The following is a 24,733-nucleotide window of genomic DNA, read 5'->3' as shown; positions in this document are numbered from 1 at the left end:
TTACTTTTTTGGATTGGGCCCAGGCCTCACGGGCAAATATTGGCCTAACCCTGTTGGATGCTGAAAAAGCATTCGACAGGGTGGCCTGGGCTTATTTATGGGATATCTTATATAGAAAGGGATTTGGCCCCGGAATCTTAGCCGCGCTTAGAACCATGTCTACTGCTCCTACAGCATCTATTCGTATTAATACTGAAATCTCAGCCCCTTTTCCAATTTCTCGTGGAACCCGACAACGGTGTCCATATTCCCCTTTACTTTTTGCTTTTTATATCGACCCTTTAGTTAATCGTTTTAATATGGAAGAAAGAATAAAACCAATTCACCTAGCCCATACTCATTATCGAGCGTTAGCATATGCTGACGATATTGTTGTGGTTACAACAGACGTTGAATTGGCGGTACCCGCAATTAACGACTTAGCGTCACAGTTTGGGCTCTTCTCGGGATATAAACTAAATTATCAAAAACTCTGATTTTGTATTCCGGGGATAGCTCTCCGGCTAATATTCCACTTGCTTCCGAAGTTCCTTATCTCGGAATTAAGATCTCGCTCCTGATAGCCAAAATTCCTGAACTGAACATTAGCCCAGTCTTGGCCAAAGTTAATACTGTGTTGGAACGCTTAGATCACTTACATTTATCCATGCATGGAAGGGTCAATGTTCTAAAAATGCTAATCCTGCCAAAATTCTTGTAAATGTTCCGCACAATACCTTTAGAATTCCCACCCATTTGTTTGAAAAATCTAGAAAGGGCAACCTCAAAATTTCTGTGGGGAAGTAAACGTCAACGGAAGGCTTATAAAAAATGATTCTTGCTAAAGAATGTGGGGGCTGGAACGTCCCCTATTTTTTCTTTTATTACATTGCAGGGACTCTTCACGTTATCAGTCCGCTTACCTTGGGAGATAAGGCTAAAATCCCAAACTGTAATACCCCTTCAATCTACGAATTACTTATGGGTGCCGGAATGAAGGTATGTTTCACGAAAGTGATCGCACCAAGCTACTATAAAAAGACTAGATTTAAGACGGTTCACGCAGCATATGGTGTGTGGCAAAAGGTTCGAGGACATTTGGGTATTGCAAAATTTAATAAGTATACACCTTTACCGCACCTGGTCTATAAAGCAGAGAATGAATGCGAGCTGACTGTGCCTGAACAGCGAGGTTCAAGGCCACCATGTCCCGAGAATACAGATGACTGCCAACAACTGTGGATGTCAATATTATATAACGTGGGAATATGTTTGGATATATCAATTTGAGAACGTGACTGGCCGGACATTTTCTTAAACAAAGGACATATTAGATTTTGCTGACACAACGGAAGACTAATATTAAAAAGAGGAGTTTATTCTAATCCACCCCTAAATTGTCCAATCAGAACTTGAATTTAAGCTGAAAGTTACTTTTTTAGATGGATAGAGCGAGTGAAAAAGGTATGATAAGTGCTGATTTTATTGAAGAAATATCCTTCTTTTCGATTTCCTCGAGAGATGCTGTCGGAATTCTGATTTTCCTGGCATGTAAGACTTTGAATAATTTTCTATTTCTTTTGAATGAGATTTGAACCTTAGGTTAGGTTATTAGTCAGGGAAGTTAGGGAAGTAGGAGAACATGAATTTGGGAACTGTCTTTTGCTAATACTTGCATTTCTAAATTAAAATAAAATGTCTTTCTGAATTTTCTTAATAAATGGAATTAACTGTTTGAAATAAAATCCTTATTTTCCTTTTTTTAAAATGTCTTGAATAAAGAAATAACTATAGTGAATAAATTTAAGACATGTTAAATTTGTTTTTAATAAAAATTAGATAAATGGAGAATTAAGCTGGTCTTGAGTTTTCCTAAGTCTAATTTTTTTTACTAGCAGATCCGTCAACCTTAGTGGTGGCGTGTCTAATTAAATGTTTTATTAAATGAAAACCATGGTAAGCTCATTTAAACTGCAGGTGTAAATAGTATAAAGATCCAGTTTTAGTTTAGACACTCCACTGTGATACAGCGGCTCTCCTTTGAATTTCCCCGATCCATGAAGTAGGATGGAAGTGTTTCGTGAGTGACTCGCAGTGTCATGGGCCCCACTGTCGAGTATACGTATGATTTTGTATTTCAGGGAAAGGTGTTAGGGTTTTAGAAATCATTTACGGAGTACCGCTGCATCAGGGTGGGTCATCAAAGCGGTCATTGTCGCCGGAATTAGAGAGGTGTCCACATCAGTGGAACTACTGTACAGAGGCCAAGTGCGCAGTAATGGTTTTCTAGATCATCAGTCTCCAAAGTGGCGCAGTTAGATACAAAAAAAGCTTCATGAATCACATCTGTCTCACACCACTTGCTGAACAAGCCCGAACTATGTCAGAAAAAAAAAGTACTTGCAATGCAATAGTTCTCGCAGTTATAAGAGTTAGAGATATTGGTGTTGTAACAGACAATGTCTTATCTATTTGCTTTTCTTTACAGTACAGTGGCCTTTGGGACCTTATAAGTGTTTAACAATGCAGTTTATTATCCTGGGTGCAGTCTGTGGTGTTCATCGATGTAATCGGCTAGTTAAGAATCTAAGCGGTTTTGTGTAATATCAGTAAACACTGCACTCTTCCAGCCTTGAGCATTTTTATATGCTTGCGACCACGTGCTCAAGAGGTTGGAAGGCTAAGGATACACTCAACGAGAGATAGCCTTTTTAATGTGACCTAAAGTCAGTTTGCAACGGCTTACCGCCATGCCTGCCCAGATCTAGAAAGCTTTTGTATGCAGCTTTGAACATTAAACAAGTTGAGCAAACTGTGTGATCCTGAGCCAATCACTATCTATTAATGCTGCACTACCACTATCTGCTAAACACAGGTGCCAAGAAACACAGTAAGTGCAACATTGTTTATTTTATTTCGTTGTACTTAAGGGACTGCCGAGTGTATAGATAGTGTGGTAGGTGTACAGAGAGATAAGAAACGCAGGGCATTTGGGCTGCTGGACAGATGCTGGCAGTGGATCTTTAAAGAGTGTTTAAATGGCCAGCCGACAGTGCGTTTACAGGTGACCACACTAAGTTTAGTTTAGCCTAGTTAGCTCCAAAAAATTGAGCTGGAGGCTCTCTCTTTTTGATTGCTGTAAAGGATTGTTACGAGGCCTGTGTGAATAACTGGCACACGTGCAAGTTAAAATGTAGTTATGATGGGTTCTCGTCCCACCTAATCGTGCACTGTTCACCTGGTGCTCCGCACCTTAATCTTTTAACATACTTTTAACAATCTTTATATTGTGTGTTTGCATTAACTTTTATTTTTGTTATTGCATCTTGTTTTTACCATCTTAGTTTTGTTATTCTCAATGTTCATAACAACAATTTTTCACTTTCTCAATTATACAAGAAACATTATTACATTTTCACTTGTTTTGGCATAACATGTATATATCCATACAATTCTCATATATTTACAAAAGAGCCCAATGCATTTCGGCACCTCTGTGGTGCCTTCATCAGGGGCGACTCTGAAAATCAAAAACATATGCATTGTGTAAGTATCACTTCTTAGGTTGTGCATGGGGGTCTTAAATGAATTATGTAACTGTCGTACCTGTTGTCTATTGCTGTAGATGTACCTGTGTGTTCGCCTCTGTCAATAATTCACTGCATAGATTACAAAAAAATAATAAACGTCCGTTTGCGTTTATATACAAAACCTTGGTTATTTGCTAAATGGGTAAACAACAAACTTAGGGGTCTAAATCAGAATCCAGTAGTGATTCTCTAATGCTGTACCTATGCCAACTAGTGTGCGTAGGAACCAGAAATTATAGGTGGAGATAACAAACCATATCGCCAAGATGTGAGACACCGGTAACCGTGAGTCACCCCTGGTGGGGGATTCCCATCAAAGTCTTGTATGGATCAATATTCTCATCTGGTAATCATTATCCGGTATTGTGTCTCTTGATCATTGAGACCACTTGCATACCCTGATAGCCGGTTCGGGGTAGCGACCCACAATCACTCGGATATACCACATGATGTTGACATGATGGGAAAGTGCAGTGCAAAATGATATATGTGGTGATTAAAAAGGGATAGGGAACTAACAAAAACCTATTTTAATGAATGTTAGCCCCTTCCTGTTTAAAAACAAGAACAGTTTAGCATAATCGTCGCAGTACACACAAATAGCTGCGGAGAGACCAACATGTTTCAGCCTCAGAGGGAGGTTCCCCAGGCTTTCGTCAGGGTCTCTGTTCTTTAATAGTGCTACTGCTTATGAGTGATGAATAAAGTGTGAAAAACTATATGAAAAAACACACAAGTGAAGTATAACAGTAAAGGATATAATGTTCCTTCGTCTGTACGAACTCCTCTTCGGCACCTGGTGTCTTAGTACTGTATGTGGGGGACAAACGTACAAGTGAATCACATTCAGCTACCCTGGTCTGTACAGGGAAATACACCATTCCAAGAATATTTACAACTTCATTACTCACCCAGTGTGTCCGGGGAGTGGACCTCACCTCTTCCAGGACCTGGCTCAGGATATATGAGACCCCGCTCTACAAGGACAGAAACCGACTTCGTGATTACGATGAATAGAGGGATCAAGTGTTGATCTGCTCTGACAATACATCATCTACGAGGTCACAAGGTCTTCTGAACGTAGAGTTAACTGACATATACCAACTAATTCCTACTTCAAACCTCCTATCCGTTATATCGTTAGCTATAAGCTACAAATGTAGACAAGTTTGTTTTGACTAGTCTAGAATAGGACGACAAGAAGCAAGCTGGGAAATATTACTTAGGCTTGGTCTTTAAACATCCCTCTAGCCCTACTATAGCGTTTGGTTTCTCATATTTGCTAAATGTGCCTGTATTACTGAACATACCTGGGTTTTTTTCTCTGTGCTCTCTGAAACAATAAGCAAGATCCATCAGAACTCCACTCATGTCGCGTAGAAAATGCAAAAACTTAGTGGCTTAGAATAATAATTTTAAGTGCCCTACCTTATCTTCACTGTTTCTGGTATCCTAGAAGTCGAAAGAATATCATTGCATTAATGTTTTGTATTCTTTCCGATAGCTCTAAATACCGCCATTGTTCTAAGTACCCCGTACCTGTTATGCCGAAAATCTACTCCGTACGGAAAACCGCAGCCCTGTGATTGCCGTTTCACCCGAGAACAGGGCGAACTCCATTAAAACTTCGCGTATTCCGCGTGGTTGCGGAGTTGTAGTAACTGACGACGGACTATTTTAGACTGCTGCTCTCTAGATAACTTTCAGTGCGGACGCCATTTTAATACTGGTTGAGTTCCTTCAGAAACAGCTTACTATTATCATTAGCACATTAATTCATTGTGCTATTAATATAATGTGGTGAGGTAATCATTACGTTATCACTTCATGGTGTTCTCGTGGAACACTAAAGGATCATCATATTGGTTTGCACTTATCGATCGAAAATGGGCGCCATGTTGATGCGGGTAATGCCTAGGTTAAGTTACATACTGTTCTCGTGAGAAATGTGTGGTAGTGTTTCTAAGCAACCATCCGTATTCAAACCCTATGTAAGGACTACATCTAAATTCACGTAAGCAACTAACGGGTGAGCGTAATTATTTCGACCTGCCTTTCCTGCGAGTTCTAAATAAAAAGTAAACCGACTCTCTATTCCCTGCGTGTATGTGGAAAATCCACTGGTTGCTTGATCTTCCTTGAGTTGATGGGATGTTCTGTGACAGTGTGTTCTTAATCATGTACAATCACTCAAATAAATCATTTATACAGTTGGTATGCATAATACTAATAATAATCCGATGTTTCAACAATCATTAAAATTAATGTTTCATGTTCATGTATCCAAACAACATCTTACTTCAGTATCATGCTTTTTATGTACATTGATCCTAATAAACATTTCAATTTTTATAACTCATCCTGATTGTCCTTTCGGATTATAGATGTGTTATTTACAACTGATATTCTTTATATGTGATCCCCTGTCATAATTAGATGTCATGATTTTAATGTTTAAGGGATTAATGCAGACTCTACACAGTTCTCACTATTCTGTAGGATTATAACTTAATGTAACTTACAGATAACATGATAAATCATATTTATCGTTGAGGCCCGTAGGTACTAGGGTTTTTAGATGCTTGATCCAAAACAATTCACGTAGCATCAACCTTTGGTGGTTGTCCACACCTTGTTGAATCTGTACTTGTTCAATGATAAAGAATCTTAGTTGCGAAATGGTCTCTTCCCTCCAATGAAGTACCAGTGGTGAAGTAAGATTTTGATTCCGGATTCTGCTTTCATGTTCCGTTATTCGTATTTTCACCTTGCGTTCCGTCTTGCCTATATACATTTTGCCGCATGGGCATTTGATTGCATATACAACATTTTGTGTGTTGCAGTCGCTGGTATGTTTCAGATGTATGAGTTTACCAGTGGTTGGGTGTGTGCAAGTACTTCCTGTGATCACATTATTGCAATTTGTGCAGTTTAAACATTTTGTTGTTCCCTTGTATTCTGCTGGCAGTATAGGATGTTGTTTATGTTTTAATCTTGCTCTCAAGTTTGGTCCTCTCGTATACGCATGTAGAGGAAGAAAATCTGGTTCAACTGATAGTAGTTCCCATCTTTTGTTGATTATTTGTTTGATTTTCGTTGATAAAGTTGTGTATTTAGTCACAAATACCATCCTGTCATGTGTTTTCTTCTTGCTTGGTTTTAGCAAATCCACTCTGTTCATTTGTTGTACTTTGTTTAATTGTTCTTCTAGTACGTCTAGTACATTTTGACAAGGTGAAAGCCCTGAAACCTGACTCTCACCCTTGGCAGCAGCCCTCCCTGGCCTGAAGGGTGAAGCGGACTGTTGTACCCCAGGCGTAGAGCAGCAGCAGTCCCTTGGGATTTTAAGCTTGGAGGCCAGTGCCAGGGAGAGCAGCGGGACTTGGGAGGACAAGGGGAAAGGCAGGCATGTGGAGCGCTGGGTGATGGGGCTATGCTGTTCCTAGTGAAAGAGATGCCCAGTGCTTAATTTGAGCTGGTGGTTTCCAGTGCTCAGCACCAGTACCCATTCATCAACACAGCAACAGTTAAGGAAACATTCATTTATGATAGACATGGGTAGATTACGTGATTTTCCTAGAATCACAGGATGTTGAACCGAGACTCTAACCTCGTCTCCAGGGCTGAAGTCGGCAGCTCTGGACATTATGCCACATCCTCACCCCCCTTTCATGGTTAGTAGCTGGTTCTTTTTTAGCTGGCATGAACATGAGAAATGGATTTGTGCAAGCTGCCTCCTGACGAGAGCCCCAACACTTATTTTTTTTTTACAAATTAACCACTGAAGATGCCAGAGCCTGGTAGCACCTCTGCCACTTAGAGAAGCAGCCACCTGCCCAAACCAGATCACGGCAGCCACTTTCCATGCAAGGAGAGACAAAGCAGAGTTTTGGCACAGGAATCAGGAGGAAGCTGCCGCACGTTGCACTTGTGCCTTTGGTTACAGTGGTTTCTCCCAGGGCTCGCAAGTACAGTATGGTGGCAGAACCACCTTTATTTTTTTAAATGAGGACAACGAGCATCGCTCGAAGCAGATCACAGAAATAGCGAAAACGAGAGCGGCCCGCAATGAGACGCCCGGCCGCTATTTCAAGTATGTGAATTTGACACTAGATTTTTAAAATTAAGACAGCACCTAACTTGCGGGCAATTGTGCAGGGGGGCGTGGAGTTTGGAACACAGCGTATTAAGTATGTCTGTGCATGGCTACATGCACCACCTGGAATAAAGTGTGCTCCTGCTATCTCTATCGGTTCTCGTTTGCCCAAGCCTAGGTGAAATACTGGTGATAGTACACTACCTACAGGGTCCATTTATTTAACAAGTGAATGCATGCACAGCTATATGGACCTGGTGGCACAAGTGCAACATTCATGATATCTACAAGTGCTTGTATTTTAAAAATATACATTAGCAGATGTATAGGTCCTACAAGCGCGTTATTATACTATTCAGAGATAACGTGCATTTAAAAATATATGTGTACATCCATAGTGACCTGGTGTGCTTTTGCAAGAGAGCGAGTTTCTCTTGTTTTAGAAGCGTTTGATGTTCTGTGGATATCGGATGTTGTTTGGGAGGTATGTGTTGGGGAGCAGAGGTGAGTTCCAGGCAATAACCATACTGGATAATAAATCTAACCCACCCGTCTCGGGTGATGGAATTCCAGACAGGTAGGAACTGTGATAGTCCTCCCCCAACCGGAGTGGAATGGTCTGGGGGGAGTGGAGGGAAGTCACTGTTTTCTGGTAGGGGCGGTGCAGGTGTTATTCCCCCGGCCTCTTCCTTTGTTCTTATTCCCTCTGTAACCCCCTCTAAAATATCCTTTATTATAGGAAGTTTGAGTGGGGCTTTTATAGGAAGGAGAGGTGTTGTCTGTCCCAATGGTTTTAGAGGCGCCCCTGTAAAAGGAGCGACAAAAGGAACCTCTAGTAGCTGGGACTGTAAGGCCCCCATGGACTTAGCGGTTTGTGTCTTTTGTCATGTTTTCTAAAGATGTGTCTACAGTAGGTCCAAACAAGTGTTCTTGATCAGAAGGCATATTAAGAATTGTAGACTGCACTTCCTGCTTAAAACCAGATACGTGTAGCCATGCGTGTCTGCGTAGAGAAATGCTTGTATTAACGGCATGAGATGCTGCGTTCGCTGCATCAAGAGCACATTTGATAAAGGTGTTTGTAATTAGTCTTTCCTCTTGTAAGAGATCTATAGCTTTTGACTTAAAGTTGTGAAAGATGTTGCAAGAGCGTCTCAAGCTCATCATAATGAGCTCTACCATACCTGGCCAGTAAAGCTTGGGCATTGGCAATGCGCCGGTAATTTGCCGCCCTCTGACGCAACCCGTTTACCAGATCCGTGCAATAATTTAGATTCTTTATCCGGAGGAGGGATATCACCTGTTTGGGAATTTGCTCATTTACAGGCATTTGACACTACAAGGGAATCTAAATGGGATGTGCCCTTTGATATAAGCTAGATCATTTGGAGCTGGTTTATACTTTTTATCAACCCTGGGATTGAGAAGACTAGCCCTGAAGGGGTCTTTACACACATCAGGTGCATGTTTAATCATACCTTTTAACATAGTTTGTGATTGTGTAAAATTCTCTAATAAAAAATCTTCCTCCAAAGGGTATGAGTGAAACTCTACCCCATGATATTTGGCAGCTCAATGTATGAGTTGCGCAAAACCTATGTTCTCGTCTGGAGGGGATGGTTTAGATGGGTAGAAGTCTGGTTCAAGTACATCTGGGACATTAATATAATCGTCCCATGGGTCAGGTGGTGGGATACTGTGTACGTTATCATCACACCCTTGTGGGTCTTCAACCCCATCCCCATGATAATCCTCATCATCTTGTGGTGCAGGTGAAGAAGGAAGCAGTGGTAAGTGTGCTGGAGAAAGTGGTATAGTTGGAAGATTTGGAAATGGAGAGGAAGGTCTGAGAGGTGAAGTTCCTATGTCTCTCCTCTTTAAGGGTATTCAGGTGCTTCAAAGGTGTCCACTTTCCTCTTATTAGGTGGTATTGTTGTAACAGGACTGTAACAGGGTCAATTTGTAGGTTTTTTTTGTTTCGGATCCGATGGATCCGGTTGAAATATTTCTTTTGAGCTATTGTCTTTTTTCAGCGCCGACTTGGTTCCGAGTGGTGCTTTGGTTTAATCTCAGTAGCTTTCGGAGGGGTCTTGGTCTCTTTATGCTTTTGGTGGAGTTTTTGAGTCCGAAATCTTTATCGGCTCTGAAGATTTATGGAGTTTTTTCGGTTCCGAAGGCATGTCCTCTGTGTTTTGGTGGCGAAAGGCTTGGCGTTGAAGCAGTCTTCCGTGCCGATGGACCAGAAGTGGCACTGTATGTTTTCGGCTTTTGTTTCGGTGCCGGGGATTGTTTTTCGGTACCGGTACGCGGCTGGCTCGGTCCTGAGCCGCCTGAACGCTTTGCTTTGGACTTCGGAGCCGGGCTCGAGGGCGGGGCATCAAAGTATTATCTTGGTGTCAACCTGAGCCCGAAGGCGAAGGTGTTACTGGAGCCTTATCTTTTGTTTTAGATGGGGCAGGAGTCTCGATCTCGGTACTCACGATCCGTTGACCTCGAATAACCGTCTAATCCTAGGCATCAGACTCGTCGCCTCGGAGATGCTGATGTCTTCATCCTCCAGGTCTTGTTCTTCTGGAACATTGGGGCCTGCATCGAAGATGTCATCCGGCACTGAGCTAGTTCATCGAGACATTACGCGACGTCGAGCCCGGCGATCACGTATGGTTTTCTTTGATCTGAAGGAAGCACAGGCCTGGCAGTCTTTGTCCTCGTGTTCTGGAGAGAAGCAAAGGTTACAGACCTCTTTGAGATCAGTGTGTGGGATTTTAGCACCACACAGGGGGCATTTTTTAAATGGAGTTCTTTCCAATGACCGCAGGGCCTGAGGGTGAAGATAGGCCCAAAAGCCTGCGTCGACGACCAGAATCAAAGGTCTTGATGAATTTTTTGGGGCTGCGTGTCGAAGGGGAATGAGATTAAAACAATACCGCTGAGCGGTGAGGGATTGCGCGTCAAAGGGGATCGAGTAAGACACCGATCCGGATGGCAGCAATTCACATCCGAACCTGATGGCGGTAAAAAAATATATATGTGGAACCACACTTAAGAATGATGGAGGTTGGTTACGGATCAGGACTGTACACTTCTACTCCCATACATAAAAGGGCGAACAGAATATGAATCATTATCTGGGAATGAATAGCGCTAAACACAGCGATTTGGCAGCAGGTATAAACAATTGGGGAAAATAATGTCCGAGTACAGCCTCAGCTAACACAACATCAAGCGGTTAAACTTATAAACACCGGGGAGGAGCCGGTCGCGGGCCAAGATGGCCGCTCGGGCTCCCGGCTCCGCCGGCCGCGGTCTCCCGCCGCCACATCTAGCGCCCTACCTAGCGCCTCTCTTGTGCTCCCGTGCTGCGGAGATGTTGCGGTGCAGATCTATGTGCGCCCGACCTCTCTGGCGGCTTCCTAGCCGGAGATGCGCCGTCTTGAAGTTTGCGGCCCGCCCCTGCCTGCAGCCGGGGTCTGGGGTACTCCACTGCCTGGCCACTAACGCAACAACAACGGCAGGGTGCGTGGCGGAAGTGCCGGTCTGGGAAGATGACGACCCGGCCGTATCGGATTGCGATGGTGACTTTCATGCACCGTCGCAGCAATGATTAGACTCTACTTGCTGCTTTCCCCTGCATATCGGAGCTACGACCCACCCTCCAGCTGGTCATTATGTGTGTGGGCGCCCTGAGAAGATTGTGTCGATCCCGATGGCGGTGAGTGTCTCCTGATGCCCATACTGGGACTGTTTGCCTGCTGATTGATTAGCTACACCGGGACACTCTCCGCCTAGTGGTACACGCTCCGTGTGGGTGCGCCTTGCACATGATTGCGCCTGGGGGAACCGATACTGATCCTTCACTGATCGGCTGGGGCCACGAAAATAATGCAATCAGACACCTAGGGCGGATTGGCCTGGTGCACTGGAGCCTGGCTGGATACGAGGATTGTCGCTACTGGGGGTGAGATGGACAACCTTCAGCTGGGGGATAGCATGGCGGCCATTGTTTACTTGCAATTCACACGAAGGAATCAGATGGAGACCGCGGGAAGAGGCCTGGATGCTGTGATGCGTGGGGCCCACGCTCGACGGAGGGTTGGTGGCGCTGGGTGGTGCCCAGTTGTCACTGAGGAGACTACATATTCGACAAAGGTATCGCTTATGGGAGCATTACCCGGTTCTAATGACTGACTGATCAACGGCGGCGGGTGGAGGTGGCGCTATGGCAAGCCCTTTTTCCCTTTGTTCTGGGTGGATGTCGAGGATTGAGCACCATCTCTCACGCTCACTGATGACCCCTTAACAGTCGGATGGCTACTTTCTCCGAGCGATACCATCGTGTACTATCTTGTCTTTGGAAGACATCCTCTTCCCAGTCGGATACTTTAATCCACCTACACCTGTGACGGAGAGATTGGGTTGCAATCGTAAATTGAACTGGGCGGGCCTGGGTCGAGTACTGTGATGCTATTTCAGTGCGATCCGGTGCGGGACTCATTACCTATGTTATTATGGTGCTTACGGCAGACTGGCAGGGATTGTGCCCACTCCTTATACATGTACTGTATTGCATTCAGGCTTACTGTTTGGAGTGGGTGGTATCTGTGGTGGGGGGGGGCCGGCGTGGGCTGGGGGTCTGTCCTGGTTTCCTCCTCCGTTTTCCCCTTTTCTTTTTTCTATTTCTTCCTTTAGATTTTAACCTAAGTCGAGCTATAGCTCTACTCTGTTTTCTTCTACATTTCGGGTTCCATAACGGGCGACAGGCACGCTGCTGAGGGGGAGGCCGTAGCCGGAGGCAGTGGTGCAGGGTGGTGGGTCGGGGGGGTGGGGGGGGGGGGGGGGGGGGTTTGGGGGGTATTACTGTTTCTCTTTTTTCTTTTTCGTTTCTAGGGCCCCTTTGTTCTTATCCACTATTCTTGGCTTTCCCTTTATCCCTTGTTCTTACTCCTTCTTCTTGTAACCAAGCGATGGGTTGTTTACCGTACGTTTCTTTGGTCCGACTCACGAGGGGCGATGTTTCTTGAAGCAGACTTAAGTTGCAGCAGGCATGTACGGTAATGGTGTGTGATCTGTACTGTTCAATTACTATCCTATTTAATACGCATTATTATTAACGCCTTGTCTTTATTAGTCCTGCTGCGAAGATCCTGATTACAGATAGCCCTTGATGTAATGATTGTTCGATTGTATGGCATCCTATCCTGGTTCTCCCTAAATTTAAAAAAGAAACCTTTTCCATCCTGGTACCTGTATGGTACGATCATTATCCTGAGTTGCAATGGGGCGATGGGGAGGCGTACTGTTGAGTACTTCTGGCTTTTATTGATTTGCTGCCCGTTATTGTAACTGCTTTGTGTATCAATAAAGGTTTACCAAAAATAAAAAAAATAAAAAACTTATGAACACCGCAGGGTGAATGGATGTCTTGTCTTTGAAAGTATACTGCCGGATCTCCTGCCCTTTGAAGATCACAGAAAACTACATTTCCCATGAGGAACATCTCGGTGACTGGTTGCACGTCATGAAAAGAGAGCAGAGAGCAGCCCTTATGAAGACGCCAAGTGACAAACACAGAAACATTGGGAAGACGAAAGGGATAAACTCTAGGTTATCCGGCATAGGTGATCCTTGAGGAACTAAGTTAAATAAAACCAGATCAGTGGCGCTTTGTGATTTAATGCCTTCTGCTACTTCCGGTTGATTAATCAGAAAGGGAGCATGTATGTACGTATTTTAACACTAACTGTCTTTTATCTATTATTTACTCCAGTGCAGTGTGTGACTACAGGACTCCCTCACCCGCCCCTCTATGAAGCATAGTATACGCAAAATTAGGGTAAGACGTGCATGAGGAGAAAAAAAACTAATCATGAACATAATTGGGTACAGTAACCGATATCAGATTGGAGGATAGATAAAAATGGAAATACAACCTAGAAATCACAGTTATATCTGTATGTATGCACAGGTTGATATAACATACACGGTTACCATTGAATCACCGGTTAAAATGTGACTAACATAATAAGTAGTCATGCAATAGGAATAGTGCACTATACATGACTCTGGTCACCACACATTGGTCAAACTATAACCTCATATATACAGCACGGGTCTCACTGACCATAAAATAGGGCCTGAAAAAAATGATTGTTTAACTGTAATATATTGTACATATTTTGTGTGTATGTTTATGTCTTTTAAGAAGTTTCCTACTACAACTGAAGGACTCAGGCGAAACCAGTTGGTAATCCGGTAACTGTAGGTGTGGATTGGGCACGCATACGTGAAGAGACAGTATAGGGAATCAGTGCAGTAGTGTATACGGTCTGATTGGGTGCTGAAAAAGCCCAGGACCCCCTTGGGGCCGTTAGGGCATGAACATATCGACCAACTGTGGATACTAGTACCATAACAGAGCTGTTTGTGTCCCGCCTTTGTTTTTAAGTATCCCTCCTCCACTAATAAATGAAGAGTTGGAAAGAGGAGCTGGTAGGGGGCAGGAACATTTATTGGACTGGTTTCCTCCCCCCTCTTTAATAAAGGGGCTCATTTGCATTCGATAATTCTTTGGCAAATGTGGGATAGCCGCTGATAAATCCTGACACCTGGGTGGGTGTGTGAGGCCATCCAGATACATTTTTTGAACACTGATGGGAACTAGAAAATACTTCAAGTGGTCTGTTAGCTTTTGCACTTTTTATTAAGGAAATACCTACATAGCAAAGTGTGATGAGCCAGAAGGGTGGTTTGTTTTTGTGTGGTTATCGTCACTTTTAGGGAAACCACAAACGGTTCCCTTTCCCTTTACTCTCAAGAGAAATAAAACCCTCTCCCACTTCTTAGGACCTCATAAGTGTGGTCCAACGTGCTAAAGTAAGTCTCTTTAGGGAGAACCAGACACATGGTTACAACATTCTTCTGGCTGAAAAGGATTGGCCATCTGAGTTCATAACGGAGTGCCAACTGGGAGAAACTGCAATTTTATCAGCTTTCTGTGAACTCATTCCAGAATTCATTAAACATTTATACGCACAGGAGTGGGCGTTAGTGCTAGCACTTTACCGCAAACATGTTGGGTGGGACAATGTCTTTCCTCATCACAAGATCCCATTAAAATCAACTCCTCAAACGCAGAGAAAATACCCAGTAAAAAATTAAGCTAAAAGACAAGTTGAGGAAATCCTAGAACAACTTGAATACCAGGGAGTTCTAGGGAATTGCACCTTGTCCATAAATAATTACTTGTTTCCCGTATTGAAACCAGACAATACATACAGTCTAGTCTTAGACTACAGACACCTGAACACTTCCACCCGCACATTTGCAGTACAAAATGCACATAGTGCCGACCTAATAAATAACATTGTGCAGAAGAAATCCAAAACAACACTAGATATCTCAAGTGGCTTTTTCTGCAGGAATATGGCACCTGGAAGCATATATATGACTGCATTTTCAGCACTAAGTTCAGAGCGTCAACTTTGCCGTTTACCTCAAGGGTAGGAGAACAGCCCGGGGCTGTTCTCAGTCAGGGTAATAGTTACTTCAAAATTCTGCAGCCACTGAGAAAATAGTTATGTCAATGACATCTCAGTCCCAAGGTTTTACAATGCTGGCATCCAACTCAATATTGATCGTCCTTTTTATTGAAATTCTGATACATATGACTGTTGGCCAGATGATATATTTGTGTAAGGATGTCAGGATGCCAGATAGGAGATGCCTCTGAACGCCACAATAACCGCAACAGTCATTTAGTTCACAGGCTTACAAACAATCCATTGGAAGTTTGGTTGTGGCCTTGCGGTACTTCTCCCCCCCTACCATCCTGAGGGAAAATTGGTAGTTGAGAGGAAAAACCGTGACCTAAAGCAGTCCTTAACAGTAAGAGTATTAGGCTCGGTGGCAGCTGGGTCAATCACCTCCATGGGTTCCAGAGGACACTCAATAACATGCCAAGAAAATCCCCAGGGGGTCATACTTCATTACAAACTCCTGTTCGGTGTGAGAATGTGGGTACCAGACCTAGATAATGTCAACACAGTGGCAGCATCCAAGTAAAATGAACCACCACTGGAGACGTGAAGCTTGTACCAACAAGATTGAGGACTTAGAGAGAAAATTGTGGACAATAAAGAATTGGGCATGTCCTGGCTGTCGAAGGAACTATAACTGTACTTCTTTCACCCCTTGCAGGCTGCAGAGTCAAAAAGTTTGCCCCAATAGATCTGCTCCTGGGTAGCCAGCACGCTCCTCTCGCTACCGTTCAGGAAGTTCCGATGGAAACTTTAATAATGTTAGAAGTTTTCACTCTGCAAAGAGAAGCTGCAAACAACAATGAAGGGATACTTACTGTTGAAATAACTACAACTGTACAGTCAACAATGACAGAAATCACAATACGGAAAATTTACGTCTATGTAAATATGCCACAGATCGAGTCATCTCACAATTCTCCAAAACCTGCTTGTCGGCCAAAAATAGAACGGCTACTTCGTGCATTATGATGACTTCTCATCTGATTCTTGTGAACTTGAGATGCCACTACTACCTCTTCCTTTCCGGATAAGAGTATACACCTCTATCTTTGGCTGAAAAAGACATACTTTGTTTTGCCATGGATACATCTCTGGATTACAATTGGATTACTTTTCCAAGTCATTTAGATTGCTTTAGTAACTGTCTTTTTTCTACTACTGAAAGGACACTTTCTCAAAAGGACGCTCTGCAGTACAACTTCTGAACTTGGTTCTGCAAGCACATACATAATTGTACCATGAACTAAGGGACCTGCCCCTGGTGAACATTACAGCAGTTTCAAATCCGAAAGGAATAGTATGGGATAGGGTATTTTATAATGTGTATAGTCCTACTGAACTTTTACAAATTCCATATTTGCTTAAAATTTCCTTAAATATATTGTCACCTCTAGTACTTTCTCTGATGATTGGGACATTGAAACTGCATAATTTGCTTGCTGAGTCAGAGCAATCAGCTGCAATTTCAAATGATGAATTGTATGATGGTACATCTAATTTTGGCGATATGTTCTGTTATCAACATTATGGTCACCATTTTTCACACAAAGCTAGTATCCCACTCGCTGTTTACAATTACACTCCAATGGGAGCATTGCTCAAACCCACCAAAAGATAGTTGAAAAACATTTGCACATGTTTGCTTATTTTCAGGTTTTGAAACAACAAACCCAGCCTCTTATTATTATAGGCTTACACTTATACCTGCAAAGAAAAATATGCCAACAAACTCCAATCTGATATGCTTTGCGTCCTATATTTCCCAAATGTCTGTACAAGGTTTTGACTTTTGGAAAAACACCATAGACACAAAATCCGTCTGGGGAACAAAAGATTGGCAGGTTTAGGGAACGGAGGCCTTATTTAAGCGTATGCCTCATATCACGTGAAATAATTTTCCTAAATTAAAAAGTGCAACAAACTTCCTGTCTAGGAATAGAAAAAAATGACTTTGAAAATACAGCATATTCCAGAGTCCTCACGCTTTGAGAACTGGCAGCACTTTACACACTACAGTGAGGATAGACACCATGATACATAAAGATTCTTTTAATTTGTTGGACCCCGATTGGAAGGGGTGGTTGGTTTGGCCTGTGGACACAAATGGGTGTCAATCTAGATTCCTGAGCAACATCAAAGGGTTTAGGATCAATAGGCCTGACCAGCGATATGTACAAACAGAACACTTTGAGGTGGTGGCATTGTTTAGTGTTGGGTAGTTGTGCCTTGACTGGCTAAAAAACAACATTCTCATGTGAAGCAACACTTGTCCCTTCTTTCCAATTACATGGATTTGAAGGATTTTCTATTAGGTCCCAGGAACCCATGTCAAAGGGGCTTCTTGCACAGAATACACAACGAGATGTGGAAAGTTTCTTAACAGAAAGCTACTGAGAGGTTGCAAGAGATCGGCAGGTTTAATTTAGAAAAGACTTTGGTTGAGGTTGAGAACGGTATGACCATATTTTCATCCAGAATTTATTTACTGGGTAGCAAAGTGTCTTCTGCAATTGGTATCATACAGCAAGACATGTCTATTTTGCAGCATGACCATTAAGAAAATGGGGTAACCCATAAGGCATGGACCCGGGTATATATTGATATAGAAAAACAATGGTCCTGAACCTATTGATTATGATGATTAACTTAATCAATTCTTTATATGTAGAGCAACCCCACCCAGTCTGCTCTATAGTACTCAAGTTGCTTAGTACCATGAGATAAACCTACACCACGGTTAAAGAAAAATACTTTTAGTTTTTATTTTTAACTTGTTTTTTCATTTTGTTAGTAGTTCATTTTATACACAATATATCATTTCAAAGTAGATAAAAACAGGATGGTTGCCCAAAAAAGAGCGTGCAAAGAAAAAGCGTGATCAGAAGTGTGAAACAAGTGAACAGAAAGGAAAATTCACAGTAGTGGACAGAAATTATTCACATTATTTAACAGACAATATCGGACATATAATTTGCCGTATTGAGTACCTGGCCAAACCTTTTTTCAAACTTATTACAATTAAAGCGTTATTGGAAAGGGGCGACCATTCGGTCCCCCCGAACGTATGGCGGAGTACCACGATCCCCCCGGGAAGCCATCTTGGGCGGGAGGCGAGTCTCGGCTGGTATGCCCGAAGCGGCGTAGCCGGGGCGCGCCTTTTTCCCGCCCTGGAGTGGGCTGACCTAGACACTGACGCGGCCGGGCCACGCCCTCGGGGCAGGCCGGGGCGGGTTTACGCCCGCCCTGAAGACGGATAAAAGGAGCAACAAGCCAAGGAAGCATCCTCTTGTTCCAGTGCTCTGAAGCTGCACCACCTCGCTGCACGTGAGCTCGAGACGGAACGAAGAGCCAATTTTGACCCACCCACCAGCCCCTGAGGACAGCAAGTGGTTTTGAATAAAGTTTTGATGTGGTAACCCCTTTTTTTGTTTACAGGTTCGGATTATTATCGTGATAATTTTTGAAGATGCAATAAAGAAATGGTCAATTTTTGGTATGTTTTGCAAATAAAGTATGCCTGCTCTAGTGTTGATCAGTAGCATGCTGTTTAATAAAGTTGTTGTTTTAACTGTCTTTTAGGTAAATTAGTCATTTAGTTTAGAAACTGTCGTATTTATTTTGGTCGGGCGGTAAGGTCATGATCGGTGAGCACTAATTGGAAGATCCCTATGAGTGGGCGTCACCCATTACGGTTGGGAGCGCTCGAGGGAGGTGGCCATTGGCCCCTCAACGGGGAAGGCGGTCCCTTCTAAGGATGGGCCGCCGAAAGGAAAGGAAAGGCGGTCAAGGCCCCTTCCTGGGTAGGAGGGGCTACAGCCCCTCCTGGAGAATTTCCCGGGGCCAGGACATCTGCGACGGCAGATGCGGTAAGTTGTGTGGGGTTTGGGGGGGGGGGGGGGTCTACGCTACCTTCTAGATTCCTCACACGAGTCCTCGGACGACCTCTAAGTGGCGTCGAGTTTATTGGGGCCCCCGTCAAGTCAAGGGAAATTGGTAGTTGCACTCGAGGTACGCCTCTGTGCGGTCGCCCCTCACAAGTGAGGGGGATATTTATGGTTAGGGATCTTGACACCGGTTACGACCTTGCCGTTGGCCCTTAAACGTTAGGATGTACAATTTCAAAATTTCAAGTTAAATGTTTTGTAGGATGTTAGTTCGGCTAGGAGAACCTTTGTATTAGAGAATATGTTAAGGTTAGCCAAACATCGCAATGTGGTAATGAAATTGTACATAATATGAAACTGTTATTTTAATGTTTTAATTTTGTTTCATATTTTAATAAATACGGCCGGGAGGGTCACTCCCTCCTGTCTTCCAAAAGTTCAGAACCGTTTCCAGTTTCCCATCCTTGGGGCTTGTGTTGAGAGGGGGTGGCGGGTATCTCAGCCATATACATACAAGCATATATGTCTAAGGTTTTTTTGCACTATATACGCGGCGTCCCATGATGCTTTGGCTCCTAGTGAAACGTACACTGGCTCAACAATACGCCTACAGGATGGAGTCATTCTTTCTGCAGTTGCTGTTTGAAATTTCAAATAGTATAACGACTTCAAGGCTTTTAAATGAATATTTTAAAAGGAAGCTTGCTTTTAGATGATTTGAAGAGTAATTTTTTAACTTTAAAAAAAAATGTGTTTCATTATATCCGGTTGGTTTTTTAGATAGCTTTTATACATCAACCCTTAGTATGAGGAGTGGGTGTTATGTTCCTGTGTTAGGCCCATGTAGTGAAACTGCTCATTTGTTACACTGTCCTCTTTTCACAATAACATTTCTGCCATTAACTTTTGCACATATTTGCAAGCAAGACAATGATGAATTTGTTTTTCTGAAACTTCTTTGTTTACACATGTATAAAAAAATAACGTTGATTCAATAAATATATTTAAAAAGTCCCTCTGTGTTTTCTGTTTATTTCTCTGAGCACAAGTGACAGTGAGAATTTCTGATCTGTTACCACGATCCCCGAGGGGATCAGGGTTGTCATGTTCAGTGTTTGCCAGAAACAATTCACTCCCTGGTAAGGTAAGGGGGCCTATGGTGACACTGTGAGCTAGCTGGTCTTCAGGCCAAAATATCCTGTGGGGTACCCAGAATCAGTCTAGGCACCTCGCCCAATGTTTGTTGTCCAACAAACGTACAGGTCCTACAGATTAGTCTGAACTACATGACAGTAGTTTCAATATTTGAAGTAGAGAATGAATTACTTTGTGAATAAAATACACATTAGGTTATGGGCAGCGCATCTTCCTCCACACCAACGGACTCAGGCCAGTTAACACAGGCATGGAGGAGGTGGCGTGATGTCCGTAAGAAGCCTCGTGCACACAAAGAGTTGCTGTGCATGAATAAATATAAAATAAAAATACGTGACCACAGGAAAGCCATGCTGGGTGGATGAGGGTGCACGGTAGCTCCCGCTGTGTGATCGTGCATTGAAATGCTGCCCGCTGAGCTCATTTAGATGGAAACGTTTAACATCCAGAGCTACCGACTCTGCCAAGCCAAGATAAGCTGAAGAAGCACTGCCAGGAGCAGTGACCTCCGAGAGGTTGTGGGGGCGGGCAAGCACTGTTGAGGGAAGCGTGTGATGGTGTGCGGGATGTCACGGGGAGATTAAGTGATGGGCGAAGCAGAAAACATCAGCTGCCTGCGTTTGACTCGGAAAGCCAACAAACAAAACAATTCAAACACACGAGCTGCGGCAATCGCAAACAATAGTGCGCCAATTAACTTAAATGGCAAGAAGTGAAATAAGGCCTGTAACAGGGCCAGTAACCATGGGAGGGAATATACAACAAAAGCCCACGATTTACCAATAAAATGTAAGGAATTTAGAAAAGCACACAAACTAACCAATTATAAACATGGGTGTACCATAAAGCCCATAGAGTAGATACAGCATGTCTCGGACAGTTAATGCAGTGCATGTGCTGCCTAGGAGAGACCTAAAAAGGAGAAGGGGGTTTCAAAACATCTATTTCACATTTTAATTTCCACACCACGGTTTGTTCTCCGATTCAGAAAGAACAGCTCGAGTTACACTATGTTTGGCAAAAAGTTTACTGCTAGTGTGCATCAAGTTAATTGATGTAAATCCATTCAGTAGTTTGAGAAGTGTGCTTTTAAAGAGACACTCGAGGAGGCATGAAGGGGTTACTTCCCAGAAAAAGTTAGTGATACCTGAAGGATTGGTTTCCATATATGCTCTGATTGGGTAAAAGGGACCTTTTAATCCCGATTGTCTAGCCACAAAATGAACAAAATGTTTAGGCAGCATTACAGGACACATGGGATATGGTCGTTGTGACCTGAAAAATAATTTTGAAAAAAATATTTGGGGGGCAAGGTGAGCACACCCCGACTCCCAGGAGCATGTGGACAGTTCCAAAGTAACCCTGTACCTGAATGGCTGGCCACAAAATGGACAACTTTTTATGGCAGCTATCTCAGTACTCAGGGGGCATTGTCTCTATTGATATCTTACCGCAGTGAAAGCTTGTTTATGAGGGCACAAAAAAAGGACTACATATTGGAGGGTGATAACAGATTTAAGTCGAAATAAAAATGGTTTGTTGGTGGTAACATACTAATTTTAGGATTTGCTGTGTGCTCCAAGCTGATTTTACCCTGTGAAAATTGCCAATCCACTACTGGGGTTTGATGAGCCATGTTTTAGAGTAAACTATTTTCTCTCTTGATTTTCTCTTGGTGAATCACAGAATATGCTCCATAAGAAAATCAGAATGAAAGTCGGATGTTCAGATTAAAACTTGTACTGCCTCCCTTCCCTGTGGACGACTGGATTGTGTGTAAGTAGTAGTATGTAAGCCATTCAAGAATTACCATATGTAGCATATGCATCCATCACATCAAACAGTACACCGATACTCACAGACCCAGCTGAGAGGACTCCCAGTTTGGGAACTGCTAAACATCCTTCTGTTAGTAGTTGACTAGTGTTCGATCTCTAAATACCTCATTTTGTCTCGCGCTGTGTGGCAATTGTTCCAGTGACAAGAAACCAGTGAAATTGTGTTCGAAGTACTGTCCCTGCAGTCTCAATTGCTATGATTAACAGGGAGTACCACACGGCGTCCTCTAACAGAACAATCAGCATTTGATATAAATACATTTTTAAAAAGAGGGTGGCAGCTGAGAAACTTCACTCGGTGAGCGGCCCCACGATATTGCACAATACTTCTCAGGGCACCAAAGGCCCAGTTTAACTCAACCTTGTAAAAGCACAAGCCTAACAAGAGTCTAAAAATACCATGTGCAGAAACACAGCTTTCTGACAGAAGGACATGATGTAGAGCTTCTAGCGTAGATGGCCGCTGGCACAAACATGTCACAGTTTGCACATCTTAATTCTGCATGGTTTCACTGGGCTTTGTGAAATGCTCCATCTGTACACGAAATATACCCCAAGTACTTTAACAAATTCTACCTCTTAAAGCGTGGCATCAATTCTCTATTTGCTCTCTAATATCAGTGTTTGCATCAAACACAAATGAACAAATCTTACAAAATATTACTGATATAGCATACTAGATAATGTACAGCATTAATTTACTAAATAAATAATGGAAATAGGTGGAAAAATTAAAGCCTCCACCCCGCTAAGAATGCTTGACACATGGGTATCAACGCCGGCATATGTGTTTTACCACCAACATCCCACTTCACATACATGTATGTTCATAAGACAGCAAAAACACAAATAAAACTAGCCAATCGGTCGAGTACCTGCTTCATTATTTGCATTCTCATAGTTCAAAGTATGAAATTCCTGTTCTTCCAGCAACCGATACTTTTTAATATACTCACTCTCCTTTTTTTCAAGTTTACTGCAAAGAAAGTAAAAGCCACAATTAAATAAAAAAATCTTCCAGCTTACCATTTCTCTCAAATACACGATAAAATATCATTCCATTTAAACAAATACTGAACCTCGTCACAAATACGTAATTTATAAAGGTACATGGTTTCAACCTAAATCCCAAAAGTCTAAGAAAGAATTTCTGAGTATATCTGGGCATCATAGCAACAGTGTTTATCCTCTATATTCAATCACTTTAGGTTCAGAAAGCGTTTAAAAAAAAAGATAATAAAAACAGTGTTTTAATTGACGTTGCTTATAATTTTGCACAAGCACATGGTTCTGTTCTAAAATGAGAACTCAGCACGTGAATCAGTCGGATATATCTAACTGGAACATTACGGATACACACACATACATACATATATATATATATATATATATATATATATATATATATATATATATATATATATATATATATATATATATATATACCGCGTCGCGAGGGAGGTGACAACAAACATCCTTTTGTTCCTTTGGGCGTGGAGCGATCCGAAGCTCCGTGAGTCTGGAGGGCTGCGAGCAGGCGGGGAGGCGCAGGACTACCTGTCCCAGGAGCGCCCGCCCGCCCTAACTCACACCACCTGGCCAGCTCTCCCTGCAGGCTCCTCCCCCTTTTTGCCGACTGAAAAGCGAGCTGCACCAGACTACTGGTGGGACTCTTGGCGGTCCACCACCACTACCCTTACCTCTGAGGCGATTGGATTCTCACTAGAAGCAGCCTGGTCTCTGCCTCACAACTCAGCGATAATCTACAGCTAGCGGGAGCCGCTGCGCGGGTCCCGCGTCGCGAGGGAGGTGACAACAAACATCCTTTTGTTCCTTTGGGCGTGGAGCGATCCGAAGCTCCGCGAGTCTGCAGGGCTGCGAGCAGGCGGGGAGGCGCAGGACTACCTGTCCCAGGAGCGCCCGCCCGCCCTAACTCACACCACCTGGCCAGCTCTCCCTGCAGGCTCCTCCCCCTTTTTGCCGACTGAAAAGCGAGCTGCACCAGACTACTGGTGGGACTCTTGGCGGACCACCACCACTACCCTTACCTCTGAGGCGATTGGATTCTCACTGGAAGCAGCCTGGTCTCTGCCTCACAACTCAGCGATAACCTACAGCTAGCGGTACCCGCTGCGCGGGTCCCGCGTCGCGAGGGAGGTGACAACAAATATCCTTTTGTTACTTTGGGCGTGGAGCGATCCGAAGCTCCGTGAGTCTGCAGGGCTGCGAGCAGGCGGGGAGGCGCAGGACTACCTGTCCCAGGAGCGCCCGCCCGCCCTAACTCACACCACCTGGCCAGCTCTCCCTGCAGGCTCCTCCCCCTTTTTGCCGACTGAAAAGCGAGCTGCACCAGACTACTGGTGGGACTCTTGGCGGACCACCACCACTACCCTTACCTCTGAGGCGATTGGATTCTCACTGGAAGCAGCCTGGTCTCTGCCTCACAACTCAGCGATAATCTACAGCTAGCGGTACCCGCTGCGCGGGTCCCGCGTCGCGAGGGAGGTGACAACAAACATCCTTTTGTTCCTTTGGGCGTGGAGCGATCCTAAGCTCCGTGAGTCTGCAGGGCTGCGAGCAGGCGGGGAGGCGCAGGACTACCTGTCCCAGGAGCGCCTGCCCGCCCTAACTCACACCACCTGGCCAGCTCTCC

At 43.6% G+C, this 24,733-nt stretch overlaps 1 protein-coding gene across 1 annotated transcript in view; it reads right to left on the bottom strand.

Annotated features, from left to right (window-relative positions):
- Positions 1–24,733, bottom strand: part of TDRD9 (tudor domain containing 9) — a 2,495,642-nt gene that overhangs the window by 2,148,681 nt on the left and 322,228 nt on the right. Inside the window, exon 2 of the mRNA XM_086937885.1 lies at positions 22,956–23,056. Within this exon, the coding sequence (XP_086794011.1) occupies positions 22,956–23,056 (101 nt within the window). The remainder of the gene's footprint in view (positions 1–22,955; positions 23,057–24,733) is intronic.

This window comes from Lissotriton vulgaris, chromosome 9 (assembly GCF_964263255.1).
Source record: "Lissotriton vulgaris chromosome 9, aLisVul1.2, whole genome shotgun sequence".
Lineage (NCBI taxonomy): Eukaryota > Metazoa > Chordata > Amphibia > Caudata > Salamandridae > Lissotriton > Lissotriton vulgaris.
The sequence above is the reverse complement of the archived record's forward strand: the minus strand, read 5'-3'. Positions and strand labels throughout refer to the sequence as shown.